This window comes from Schistocerca americana, chromosome 5 (assembly GCF_021461395.2).
Source record: "Schistocerca americana isolate TAMUIC-IGC-003095 chromosome 5, iqSchAmer2.1, whole genome shotgun sequence".
NCBI classification, from domain to species: domain Eukaryota; kingdom Metazoa; phylum Arthropoda; class Insecta; order Orthoptera; family Acrididae; genus Schistocerca; species Schistocerca americana.
In genome coordinates this window covers 474216272-474230383 of record NC_060123.1, presented here as the reverse complement: position 1 = coordinate 474230383, position 14112 = coordinate 474216272, and the positions used below count along the sequence as shown (strand labels likewise).

General features: G+C 41.0%; 1 protein-coding gene across 1 annotated transcript in view; it reads left to right on the top strand.

The window, feature by feature from the left end:
- The window catches only part of LOC124616455 (nexilin-like), a 127920-nt gene that overhangs the window by 75192 nt on the left and 38616 nt on the right, over window positions 1-14112 (top strand). Inside the window, exons 6-7 of the mRNA XM_047144764.1 lie at window positions 7403-7486; window positions 8078-8182. Coding sequence (XP_047000720.1) covers window positions 7403-7486; window positions 8078-8182 — 189 coding nt within the window. The remainder of the gene's footprint in view (window positions 1-7402; window positions 7487-8077; window positions 8183-14112) is intronic.

Genomic DNA, 14112 nt, shown 5'->3' with positions numbered 1-14112 from the left:
AAGCCTAGGGACTGATGACGTTAGCAGTTAAGTCCCATAAGATTTCACACACATTTGAAAATTTTTTGCCTCCGCGTATTTTGCTAGGTTGAAGTTCTGTCTCATCATGTTCAGTTCCCACTAGTTGAAAACGGCGCGATGTGAGCACAGTGATAGATGTGTCTCGTCTCAGCTCTGCACAAACATCTGAGATAAAGCTCAACACGTCTGTAACACGTCACAGTGATCAAAAATGGTTCAGATGGCTGTAAGCACTATGGGACTTAACGTCTGAGATCACCAGTCCCATGGATTTAGAATCACTTAAACCTAACTAACCTAAGGTCATCACACATTCCGGACTGAAGCGCCAAGAACCGCTCGGCCACAGCGGCTTGCTCACCGTGATAAATTCGTGTCTTAATCTTACGTTAGTTTCGTAGCACCAGAAGTTGGCAGTAATGGTCGCACACTAAATGAAACGCACTGTGGAAATTCCTAGGGGTCTTGCTGGATAACAAGCTACAAATGGTCAACACATAGGTAATTAAAATGCTCAGTTCATTTTGTTTTGCCCTTTGATGAATATCTCATTGAGCTGCCAAAAAGAAAAGTGTGTCGTCTCATTCCCGTTGCTTTCCATTACTCTTCTTTTACGAAACTACCAGTAAACCTCCCATAGCTTAAGGAATCGAGCTTTCGTATATAAAACAGCTTGGAAACTCTGACTATTCTACAAATAATTTCATGTTTTAAATATTTGATTTTAAGCATCTAACTGCAAAACAGTTAAGGAAAGGTTTCAAAGTGTGCTTACAGATATTGGGAGTCTCTGAGTTGCAGCATTCTCGAATACTGGACTAAAGTAATCTGGATATTTGTACACCGTCAGCTAAACTGCCTCAAGATTAATACGCTATTTCCATTAACTGCTTTTGTTTTGTTAACTTGTACTATGTCCTGTTTCACATCCCTGAATATTCTAATTATTTACGAGATCTGAACGGTGAATGAAAAATTTCACTGTGAAGCTGGATTTCAGCGACGAACCAAATAAGGAAACGAGCAGTCACGTCACGCACAGCGTGTCTCGTGGCTTGTGACAGGTGGAGAACGACAATGATCCATCTACGCCGATATTTGCGTTCTGCTGATGAAAACGAAGGGTTTTTATATAAACCTTTGTTTTACAAACAAAAAGTACTGGTCGCTGGATAGCTTTTCAAAATGAAAACGTGCTGCATAATTTAGAGGAACCATTAAATCATGCTACAGCAAGAAGTTCACTGTAGTATCCTAACGAAGTGACTTTTCTGTTGTGTCTGTGTGGTATATTTGGGAAGGGTCAGAGCATATTGACGGTTGTCCAGTAGTTGGTCAACCATTTTGTTAGGTGGAACAAGTTGACCATAAGTGTGCTCGTAGGTGCGCGTGCCTGTTGGCTAGCAGTTAGCGGTGACGGCCAGTGCGGCTGACTAAACTGGCACGCGGGATAGGTTCTGGGGAAATCTGTTTGGTGGCTTGCTCTGCTTCAAGTCCTACTGTTCAGAACAAATTATCTGTACTGTCTTCTTTGCTGTTGAGAGATGCATCTGACTGACCTGTGCTGGTAGTATTCTTCAAGGGTTATTAAAAGGGAAACAACACCGAAACTGACATCCGAAACCGTGCGAAGCTACGTGCAGGCAGGCAGCTTATCAGTCAACTACCCCAGCTTGCGAGTTATAGTGCGCACCATCAAGTAAAGCTACTGTAGATGTGACTCCGGGTGACAAGGGCTTTCTAGACGTTAAAAACAAAGCTTTCTCTCTTATTTCGCCTAGATGTCACAGGAATATGGTGAAATCCATGCTACTGTGGTGCCTGCTAAGTGAATATGCTGCTACAGTGATTCTCGGACGAGTCATAAAAAACTCTCACGTGTGTAGTTTTAGTATCAGTCATTTCTTCTAGAGTGAGTAGATGTATTTATCCACGTAACCTCTTTTAGTTCTTTTCACGATTACTTACTAGCCCACAGCTGCTAATATCGACAGTTTACCAATAAACAAGATGTATGAAATTACCTTGTTCCTTAAAACAGACGTTTTATTACTTAAGCGTTACTATCGGCTTCTAAATTTCGATTTATCATGACCATTAGAAACCAATACAAATGCGGAGACATCGTCTGTATTTGAAGCAATCAATCTGGGAAATAAAGCACACTCTAACCCGTCGTGAAATTATTCCTGCGCTGCTAATCGAAGTGATTTTGATATGCCTGGATCAAACTTGCCCCAGACCTCAGTCCCTCATATCATACGCACGGTAGGTTGATGAGTCTCATCGTTACGTTATTTTACTAGGCTGGTTTGGAGTCTTCGCTGCGGCCAGCAGCCTATAATTAAAGTAACAAGCAGACAGAGTGGTAAGCAGTTGTGACATGAGATTCGCCACTGTCAACGTGCCTGATGGATAACCTAAGCAGCGCCTATGATTGTACATTGTACAAAAAATATATCAACCCATTGTCAGTGTTCGAAACGATCTAAAAAGAAATATTTAGTGTAGACGATTCGCATCTGTTCATCTCCTCAGTCCAAGAAGTTTCGAGACTAGATTGAAAAAAAAAAAAGGTCTATGGGCTATCTATTAGTTTTTTAAATTAAATATCGTTGAGTTACCTGAAAGAACACATCTCTGTCTATTTTGAACTTAACAATGGACTTGGTTTTGAGCTCGCCATTGTGTAACAGTTGTATTAGAGTGAGAGGGAGTAACATTTAGATACGTCCCTGGGAGGCTGTTCGTGTCTGGCAGCAGGCCGACCTGGTATGGCACATTTGTTGTGTAGAATATACTAGTATGTTGGACTGAGGTGTCAGAGACATGCATAAGGACATGCATATATGTGCATATGGTGGTAGCATCGCGTACACAAGATGTAAAACGGCACTGCATGGGACGAACTGTCATTGGTACTCAAGTAACAAATGTGAAAATGTTTTTGACGAACTTATGGCTGCACTGCGTGAATTAATAGACTTTGAACGTAGAGTGGTATTTGGCGCTAGACGCACTGGAAATTCTGTTTCGGATATCATTAGGGAATTCAACATTGCGTGATCTAAAGTGTCAAGAGTGTGCTGAGAAAAAAAATGGTTCAAATGGCTCTGAGCACTATGGGACCCAACTGCTGAGGTCATTAGTCCCCTAGAACTTAGAACTAGTTAAACCTAACTAACCTAAAAACATCACAAACATCCATGCCCGAGGCAGGATTCGAACCTGCGACCGTAGCGGTCTTGCGGTTCCAGACTGCAGCGCCTTTAACCGCACGGCCACTACGGCCGGCAGTGTGCTGAGAAGACTAAGCTTCAGTCATTACATCTCACAACGGATAACCGAGAACAAAGGCGTTTGCGTAGAGTTGTCAGTGCTAAGAGACAAGCAACACTTTGCGAAATAACAGTAAAAATCAGTGTTTGAATGTATACATTAGGACAGTGCTGCGAAATTTGGCGTTAATGGGCTGTGGCGGCAGACCGACGCGACGGCATTGCCTGCAGCGCTTCGCCTGTGTTCGTGACCATATTGATTGGACCCTAGATGACTGAAAAATCGTGGTCTGCTCAGATGAGTCCCGATTTCGGTTGGTAAGAGCAGATGGTAGGGTTCGAGTGTGGCGCAGACCCCACGAGTTCAAAAACCTATGTTTACAACAAGGAACATTGGAAGCTGGTGGTGGCTCAGTATAAGTGTGCCGGCCGCGGTGGCCGAGTGTTTCTAGGTGCTTCAGTCCGGAACCGAGCGACTGCTACGGTTGCAGGTTCGAATCCTTCTTGGGCATGGATTTGTGTGATGTCCTTAGGTTAGTTAGGTTTAAGTAGTTCTAAGTTCTAGGGGACTGATGACCTGAGATGTTAAGTCCCATAGTGCTCAGAGCCATTTGAAACATTTTGCTGGAGTTGAGACTACATAGTGCACCTAATCTTCTCTTGCACCCTCCTTATAAAACAATCTCTTCGTCAGTAGCGAAAACGTCGTCGATTGTAACGCAAGATCTTACCTTAAAACGTAATGTTAATGCACCAGGAGGCGATTGGTTTGAGGAACGTTCTGAACAGTTCGGGCGAATGATTGGGGCGTCGAAACTGATCGACATAAATCCTATCGAACATTTGTGGGACATAATCGAGAGACTACGCGCACACAATCCTACAATGGTAACTTCTGCTGTTACGAACGGCTATAGAGGCAGCATGGCTCAATATTTATGCAATGGACTTCCAACGACTTATTGAGTCCATGCCACGTGGAGTTACTCCACTACACCAGGCAAAAGAAGCTGCGACACGGTATTAGGAGGTATGCAATGACTTTTGTCAAGTCAGTGTATGTATCCGTGCATAACTATTAGAATATTAGTGGCACATATTCCTAAAAAACATTAATTACTGTCAGGTTGTATGTCTTGCGGGAATAAGACAGAACCGTTGAAATATAGCCTTTTTTCCGTATCTACCGGCATGATTGTCAACAGCCAGCCATCACAGACCTTTTCTGGATCCGGCAAACAGTATCGTACCGTCATCTTAGGTTTGATCACTCGTTGCCTAGGCAGTCCCCACATTAAGTAGAGAATATCAGAATCATATTCAGCAGTGACAAAAGGGGAGGAGCTTACTAATCATATCCAACCGATACATATTACAGCAGCTATACAGTACGTCTGTTCGCAAAATCTCGTAAGAAAGTCTAATTTCAAAGTTGGATAGAGATATTGGAAAAACAGACAGTGAATTCCAAACTTCTTTGAAGATGGTTACAAGTGTTGTGTGTTGAACTTTTATGAACTGGTTGGAGAATGAAAAATTGTGTGGTGAACACTGAATCTAAATTAGTGGGAAGAATAATTAACAACTATAAACTGGTGGAAATTGCAGAAACATTTGGAATCAGATAAATTAATCGAAACAGTAGTGTGATTTTGGTCGTAATAATTACGGTTATGTAACCTTCTTATGCTAAGTAGTATTAGGAGACCACTAATACAGATATTATTCGAATTCCTTCAAAGATTGAATTTAAAAAAATCGGTACAGAAAATAATCTCCTGCAGGTGGTAGAGGATTCATTAAGACATACAAAACCTAAGCTACCTGATTTAATACCACAAAAACATGATGCAGTGGCGGAAGAATTTCAGGCTAAAAGCGATACACTAGAGAGCGAAATCACGAAACAGAAAAGCTGTTCGATGAACAAAGATGCAGTGTCAAAAATCTGCGGTTGAAACTTTTAATTTAACTTTACAGCCCAATTTAGTAGTTGCTTCAGTAAAATGACAATGCAGTGACAGTGCGACTGATGTAATTGAGGCGCTTTGTGGCGTGCAAGCTCTTGGTACAGATACTGAAAAAAAATTTTATGACATCAGCGAAAAGATATGCAATTACTCCGACCATGCATGGATATCTGGTTGCATATTTGTGAAGAATAAGAACAATACAATGAATGGTGTGGCGAATGTATTGTTACCACATCCGGACTTAAGGAACCACAGTTGTAATCTGAGAGCTCCGGGATTCTAACCAGTTCATGACACACATTCGCTGACTTTAATGAATTTCTAAATGATTTTTACTAAACTTGCCTAGTGAGGAAATTGATGCACGAGTGAACCACTTAAAAATAAGATCACTGTTGTCAGGCAAATAAGCGTCGCAAAACTATAAAACTTTTAAATAAACTAACACAGTTTTTTAATGAATATTTGTCACAATACCGTCAATGGGACATTAAATCATGATTCTCGACACCACCAAATTACACAAGGAATGAGTTAAGCCGGCGTTAATAGTTACAAACTCACATTGGTGTAAATGCAAATATTGAACGATGGAGTTAAATTTAACTGATATTTTAATTCAAAGCGCCACGTTTTGGTACAGGAAAGACTGGTTTGGTTTTTGCATCATGAAATGGAAGAAATATGGTTGATATTAGATTAGTTACAGCATACTAATAGAGAAAGTGCTTTAATAACTTTTTTATGTCTTGACCACATTTTTTTATTTCCGAAAACACATAACGCAAGTCGACTTTCCGTCGTTATCAAAGGCTACAAAATACAAGACAAAATTGGTATTAGAAGGTATGTAAATACGTTACATTTCACATCTGGTGAGAGACATAGTACAACGACTAGAATATTGCTTTGTAGCTTACCAATGTTATGTTAGTCGTCTCGACTTCAAGTAAAACAAAGAGCTGGAGTCCTCATAAATTTACTTCTGCCTTCGCATCAAAAGATAAAGTGCCATAACTTATGGAGTATAAGAATTCTAAAACCACATGCATCACCGACCTAGTGGTCGTTTAAAATGAGTAGGAAGCCATTAGAAATGTGTCCTATTCGGATGAGAGACAGGGTGACTTCAGCATGTCAAAGTCGTATATTCTCTGACCTGCAGGGTGACTTCACCGTGTAAAAGCAATGTCTATGAAGTGAGACTTTGCCGGATGCTTGGCCATTCACACCATCTTCCACAGTCGTATGTCCTCTGACCTCCAGGGTAATTTAACACTGTGTACCGCTGTGTTCCTGCAGGCCTCCTTCGCTACATGTCTGCTGGCTCTTTCCCCCAGATCCCACTGGCCCTAACTCCTCTCCTCCGTGTTATCACCACATTATATCCGGACTTGTCGCATTAGGAAAGACGATGTTGATAATCGAACCTGAATGCTGATTAAACAATTCTGGCAACTGTATTGAGGCCCATTAAATGTAACACTGACGTAAGACATGAACAGTTGATTCTAACCAAATCATTTATCATTCCGGGAAATTGGGTGTGCTATTTGTTAACTGAACAAATAACAACGTGAAAGTCTTCAGAATGGTAACACCTCACTCAAGTGGTAGAGAATTATGCTGAAAAATATTTTAGGAGCAGAGCTTCACTTTATATGCTACCAACACGAGCGACTGGTTGAAGACGCGGTTAGGCCAACTGGTTGCTCATCCAGTTAGCTGTTGAACGTGGTAAATATGAGACTGACCAAAGGGCATGTTGAGTCAGAGAACAGAGAAACAGGAACTGTTAGCAAAACTTCTTATAGTCCCATTTACCTTCCTTTCCAGAGGAAGAACAACGAGCTCGTAATAAAAGACGGTGGCTTAAGTAGTTACATTGTAGGCCTCTGTCATTCCAGATTAACTCATCGTACGTAGGACAATGGTAGTGAATGTCGGAATAACAGAATTCTAACTGATACTACAGGCTATAAGTGAATTCTCACTATCACTAACTCTAGGCCAAAATTTCGAAATAAATGTAATAATTTATAACACATATAAGTGTAAAGAACTAGTGCTATCTCTGAATTACTAAACATACTCTACCACTCATCGAACTAATAAGTTCTTTTCCAACAGGAACATCAGTTCACCCTGGACTCGTTTTTTGAGGAGATTCTGCAGAAGCGTCTGCAGGAAGAGAAAGAAGTTCTTTCAGTTATGGTGAGTGTAAATTACAACAGTAGGAAGAATACTAGCATTTGGTTGCAAAGTGAATTTTTCGTTTTCTCACTACATGATAACTTACTCTCGAATATGATACTAGTTACTGGTCTGCTTCCGGGTGTTAGGATGAATTGTTGTGTTTATTTTGTGCACAATACTTCGACGTACGTCTCAGCCATAAACTTCATGTGCTGAGAACTTTGCGGTAATGTGTTCTCGCTGCTTGGACTCTAACCAGTCAGGGAACGTCACACGAACTGAAGAAGATGGCTCGGTCAGTTGCTGAAACGTTGACCATAAAGCAGGCATAATCTCAGAAGCACATCATTAACCAGTCGTGCACAGAAAATATTAAAGATAATGAGATATTAGTTAGTTGTTAGTTTTAATTATTGCTGAGACATCACACGAGTGATGTTACTTGCATACTAAGGTGAATTACTATATATTTAACAGCGATACCTTTACACAGCTAAATTTGTGATAAATGTAACACCTCGTAACACTCTTATATGATAGGTACTAGCATAAATTTTGGATTACTGCACATGTTGGATAACATAAATGTAATAAATTCTTTTCCAACAGGAGCGTCAGTTCACTTTGGACGCGTTTTTTGAGGAGGTGCTGCAGAAGCGGCTGCAGGAAGAGAAAGAAGTCCGTCCTGCTCCTGTTAGTATAAATTCGAACAGTGTAAGTGAGTTTTTCGTTTTGTGACTACATGATAACCTACTCTCGAATATAATACTAGTGCTGGTCTGGTTCCGTTTGTTAGGCCGAATTGTTGTGTTAATTTTGTGGTCAATACTTCCACGGACGTCCCAGCGATCAACTTCACGTGCGGCGAACTTTGCGGTAATGTGTACTCGGTGCTTGGACTGAAACCAGTCAGGGATTGTCACACGACCTGAAGGATATGGCTCGGTCAGTTGTTGAAATGTTGACCATAAAGCAGGAACAACAACACGGAATAACCTCAGAAGCACAGCATTAACCAGTAGTACCAAAATAGTGTTAAAGATAATGTGATATTGGTTATTTGTAAGTATGAATAGTTGCTGAGAAGTGAAACGAATTAAGTTAGTTGGATAGTAAATTGAATTGTTATATTCTTAATATCGATATCTGTATCCTGCTAACTTAGGATAAATGTTACAATTCGTTACACTTTTCTATGAGAGAAACTAGTACAAATCCTGAATCATTTAACATGTTACATAACATGAAAGTAATAAGATCTTTTCCAACAGGAGGCCGCGCGGTTCTAAGCGCTTCAGTCCGGAACCGCGTGACTGCTACGGTCGCAGGTTCGAATCCTGCCTCGGGCATGGACGTGTGTGATGTCCTTAGGTTAGTTAGGTTTAAGTACTTCTACGTTTTGGGGACTGATGAGTTCAGCAGTTAAGTCCCATAATGCTCAAAGCCATTTTTTTCCAACAGGAGCGTCAGTTCACGCTGAACGCTTTCTTCGTGCAGTTGCTGCAGAAACGGCTGCAAGAGGAGGATTAAAGCCGTGCTGTTACGGTGAGTGGTAGTTCGATCTTGGTAGAGAGCTACAGATTTTGGTTTCTAAGTGTATTTCTCGTTTCATGAACACATGGTAACTCCCTTCAGAAGGGGAATCTTCATGTTTTTTTCTAGTCTACAGTTTTATGATTTTAAATATAACTGAAATACTATCAGCTGAGATACTTCCCCATGGCTACAAAGTTCTTGGTAGCCCCACAAACTTTGTCAGTACCCATAGTCTGCTCTTATTTTATACCAGTTGTGAACTGTCTTCAGATACGTAGTCCTTTCGTGACATACATTTCGTTTTGCTCCAGTATAGGTAGGATACACTTAAACTCAAGAATCAGTGGTACAATATGGTTTCCTACGCATACACATCATGTACAGCCTTTCAGAAAACATTCTCCTGTGTCATCTCCGGCCCATAAAACAGTTATCAAGTTTACTGCACAACTTCACCTTCAGCGTCCCATGATTATACTTGGTACTTTGATCCTATTTTTATACTGCATGATGGTTTATTTTTCTGTCGCGTAATTATCCACGAAGCTCTCCTAATTTGGAATGAACATTTGCACAACTGGTTTTGATGCATTTGCTCACAGCCTGAATTCTCTCCGTTCCTTAATGAGTATAGTTCAGGTAAGGATAATACATCAGTCTGCGTGAGTTATCGGCTAACTCTGAAATATTCTGATACTTGTAACAACAATCTGCCATCATGATCCAATAATTTTGAAGACCATTTGACCACAGTAGACCGCACTTCGGGACGAGTATACAGGCAAACATTCACTGTCGCTAGTTTTCATATTTGCGATAATTAGTGTTCTAGGGTTCATGAGATGGGGCGATAGAAACACCGCTTCTATGGATACAGGAAACGACAATTTATTACCATGGGCTCCTACGATAATTTAGCACTTTTCTTTACAGATATCATGTCAACCAACCATAATTGGGCGAAGTTTTTAATTTTGAAATTTATGTTTGTCGGCAGATCACTCCAGTGTCCTCTGCGCCCACCTTGGAGGTCTGCACTTCACACCGCGCAGCTCTTGAGAGCCGCCCTGCCAGACGCTGTATGTGTTCACGCGTGGCCACCAACGCGACGTCTGGAGAAGACCGTCTGGCTGCTAAAATGTGCGACCGTGATATCGCGGCCAATACCACCTGAAACCACAGTTACCAGTCCAATAAATCTTTGGATTAATGATATAACACGTCTCGTTATTTGTTTTATTTGCAACAGACGGCGCTGCTGTAATGCCGGGGACTCGCATGACGGTGGTTGAAGTTCTCTTTCGACCACCTAGATAAAGGGGTCGATGGCTTCTCTAAGTAGATTAAGGCAAACGCAAGAATGGTTTCTTAGGAATAAATCTCTTTCGTTTTTCTCTCTAATGCGAGTCGCATCTGCCATTATCTGTTCGTCAATGAAAGTGGAAGTTAGAAGTGAGTAATTCCTACTTCTTATTTTTATTCGTGTAACAAAATGAATATAAGCAATAATAGTAATTAAAAATTGTTGTTCCAATGGTACACGAATGGAAAAATTTGGAATACATTGGACTTCTCATTCAAAATTTGTGTATGAAGTTTAACAGTAAAATCATTGACACTAACGATAACACTCAAACGACTACACTGTCTACTAAATCTCTGCTTCGAAGGATAACATATTAGTCGCTATAATCCCGAAATTTATTATTCAACTCGGTGAGCCACATGTAATACGGCCCTACACACGCAGCAACTAAAATGTAATCAACATTTGCCGCCCTCAGCATACAGTGTTCACTCATTAACGACTGTCTATACTTGTACGTAGAAACTACATTGATCAGCCACAACAATGCGACCATCTACCTAATAGCCGGTATGTCCACCTCTGGGATGGATATCAACGGCGACGTGTCGTGGTATGGATGAAATGAGGCCTTGGTAGGTCGCTGGAGGGGGTGAGACCACATCTGCACGCACAAGTCACCTAATTACCGTAAATTACAGGGAGGGGTGCGATGAGCTGTGACGCCACATTCCGAGATGTCTTCGATCGGGTTGGGAGGGTCAACACATCAACTGGAATTCAGGACTGTGTTCGTCGAACCACTCCACACACTCCACTCCATCAGACTCCTGGCCTTGTGACATGTCACCTTCTCTTGATGAAAATTGCCACTGCCATCGGGAAACACGATCGTCATGAAGGGGTGTCCCTGGTCTGCAATCAGTACACGGTAATCCTTGGCCGTCATAGTACCTTGCACAAGCTCCACTGGTCCCATGGATGTTCCCCAGAGCATAATGGAGCCGCGTTCAGTTTGTCTCCATCTCACAGTACAGGCGTCAAGGAGCTGTTGCCCTACGAGAGACGGACTCTCGCCCTCCCATCGTCATGATGAAGAAAGTACCGAGATTAATCAGACCAATTTAGTCGTAGTTGGCGATGTCGTGGTGTTAACATTGACGCATATATATGTCGTAGGCTATGGAGGCGCTTCGTTACGGGTGTTCGGTACGATGCGTTCACATACACTTGCACTCTGTCCAGCATTAAGCTCTAATGTTCATTCTGCCATAGTTCGTGGCCCGTCCTGCTTTACCAGTATGCCCAACTTACGACGTCCGACATCTGTGATGAGGGGTGGCCGCGACAAGTCATGCAGTCTTCGGAAATGCCATCACAATCGGCCCTCGGTCAAACTGAGATAGCAAATTCTACACACGGACGGCAGGCTCACAGATACTACATTCACCGTGCGTTTGTCCGACTAGCAGTCATTCCGCGCCATGTGTCGCTGCTATCGCCTGGACGGGTTTATATCGACGGTAGGTCGGTGGCCATAACATTCTGGCTGATCAGTATTGGGACACATCAATCAAACTGATGCTGCAATTCACTGAAGTGCATAGGGCAAATATCAATTGATTAGCATGTGGATGTGATCTCAAGCGAGTAAACAAAGATATTAATGAGGTATTAATGGTGCGAACATATTGCTCAGCCTTAAGATCGACTGGGAATTCAGAGAGAGTTCATGACCGCTGCTTCTTATACTGTGGCCCCTACACCTTATTATTTGTTATGACCTTAAATTTTACTTTCAGGACTAACGTTACAGAGGCAAATGCTACCCAGAAGGCAGGTTTTTCTTTTATTTTTTTATTTATTTCACCAAAAGTAAAGAAGAGTCGTTTGGAACATTTATGGGGGATACGACATGCGCTAGATGCGTAGCGTATACATGTGGACCACCTTGACGTTAGGATTTTGTTACAGACTGGAGGGTTCCGAAATGTTCATGGCTGTACAGGTAACTTCAACCTGAAGAAAATGACACAGTTATTAGGTCCCAAAAATAAAGTAATGAAAAAGTTTAAGAATATCTGGGTAATTTTAAGATACTTCCTTAGATAACAATGACAAGTAACTTCCTTTACACCTCTCTAAGGACTTTTGCGTGCAATAATAACGCAAAAACAAAAGAAGCAAACGTTATGCAGTAGCTGTTTGTTCTATATAAATATGACGATATGAGGATGTGTGACAGAAGCCCAGTAATGATTTCATGATAATGTTGATAATATTTGCACCATTTTACGTCAGTTTCAGCTTAGATTTTGCTTTATTATATGGATAAAAACTAATTACAGATATACTGTATACTATAGATCTCTGAAATGCCTAGCACGATTAGGTGAAAAAGTTTCGTACACACACGTTAATTCATTTGTAACGGACGGAATATTCTCTTATCACTATCGTTTGCAGACGATGCTGTCATTTACCGTCTTGTAAAGTCATCAGATGACCAAAACAAATTGCAAAATGATTTAAATAAGATATCTGTATGCTGCGAAAAGCTGCAATTGACCCTGAATAAAGAAAAGTGTGAAGTTATTCACTTGAATACTAAAAGTAATCCGCTAAATTTCGATTACGCGGTAAGTCACACAAATCTGAAGGCTGCAAATTCAGCTAAATACTTAGGGATTACAATTACAGATAACCTAAATTAAAACGATCACATAGATAATGTTGTGGGTAGAGCAAACCAAAGACTGTGATTCACTGGCAGACCACTCACAAGGTGCAACAGGGCTACTAAAGAGACTGCTTACACCACGTTCTTCCGCCCTATTCTGGAGTATTGCTGTGCAGTGTGGGATCCGCATCAGGTAGGACTGGCGGATGACATCGAAAAAGTTCAAAGAAGGGCGGCTCGTTTTGTACTGTCGAGAAACAGGGGAGATAGTGACACAGAAATGATACGTGAATTGGAGTGGCAATCATTAAAAGAAAGGCGTTTCTCGTTGCGAGGGAATCTTCTCATGAAATTTCAATCCCCAGTTTTCTCCTCCAATTGCGGAAAGGTTCTGTTGGCACCCACGTACATAGGAAGAAATGATCATCACAATAAAATAAGAGAAATCAGGGCTCGCACAGAAAAATTTAACTGCTCGTTTTCCTGCGCACCGTTCGAGAGTGGAAATGTAGAGTAACTGGTGGTTCATTGAACCATCTGCCAGGCTCTTTATTGTGAATGGCAGAGTTATCACGTTGACGTAGACGTAGAGGTAGAGAATTTAGTTAATGCCTACAATAGAAGGAATACACAAGAAATCGAAATGGCAGGTAATAACTCCCGACCTACAACACAAAAGATTAGGATAAGGCGACATAACATAAAATTACTAGGTAATTCAGTAATGCCCGTGATAGTTTATAGATATGGAAAAAAGTAAGGTTAAACAAGTAATTTTTCTTCCTAAAATGTGTCGGTGTTATGCAGTACGATAATGGAATAGTAATGTGAATTGTATTCATCACAATTTTCTAAATAACTTTCAAAATGTTCTTTTTTACACTTTGCTTAAGGTAGGCCACACCGCAATATCTTTTTTTCCAGAATAATGCGATAGCAAACCCGTCTACTGCTGAATACAAACAAACATAGTCTCCTACTCCACACACTTTTATTTTACCTTGAGCAGCACCATGACTTGTACATTTCAATAACTCTTTTCCACATAGTTATGAAAAAGGTAGGTATACAATTCCTAAATTTATTTATTCTTGTGATTTCGTACAGTATGTAACATTTTAA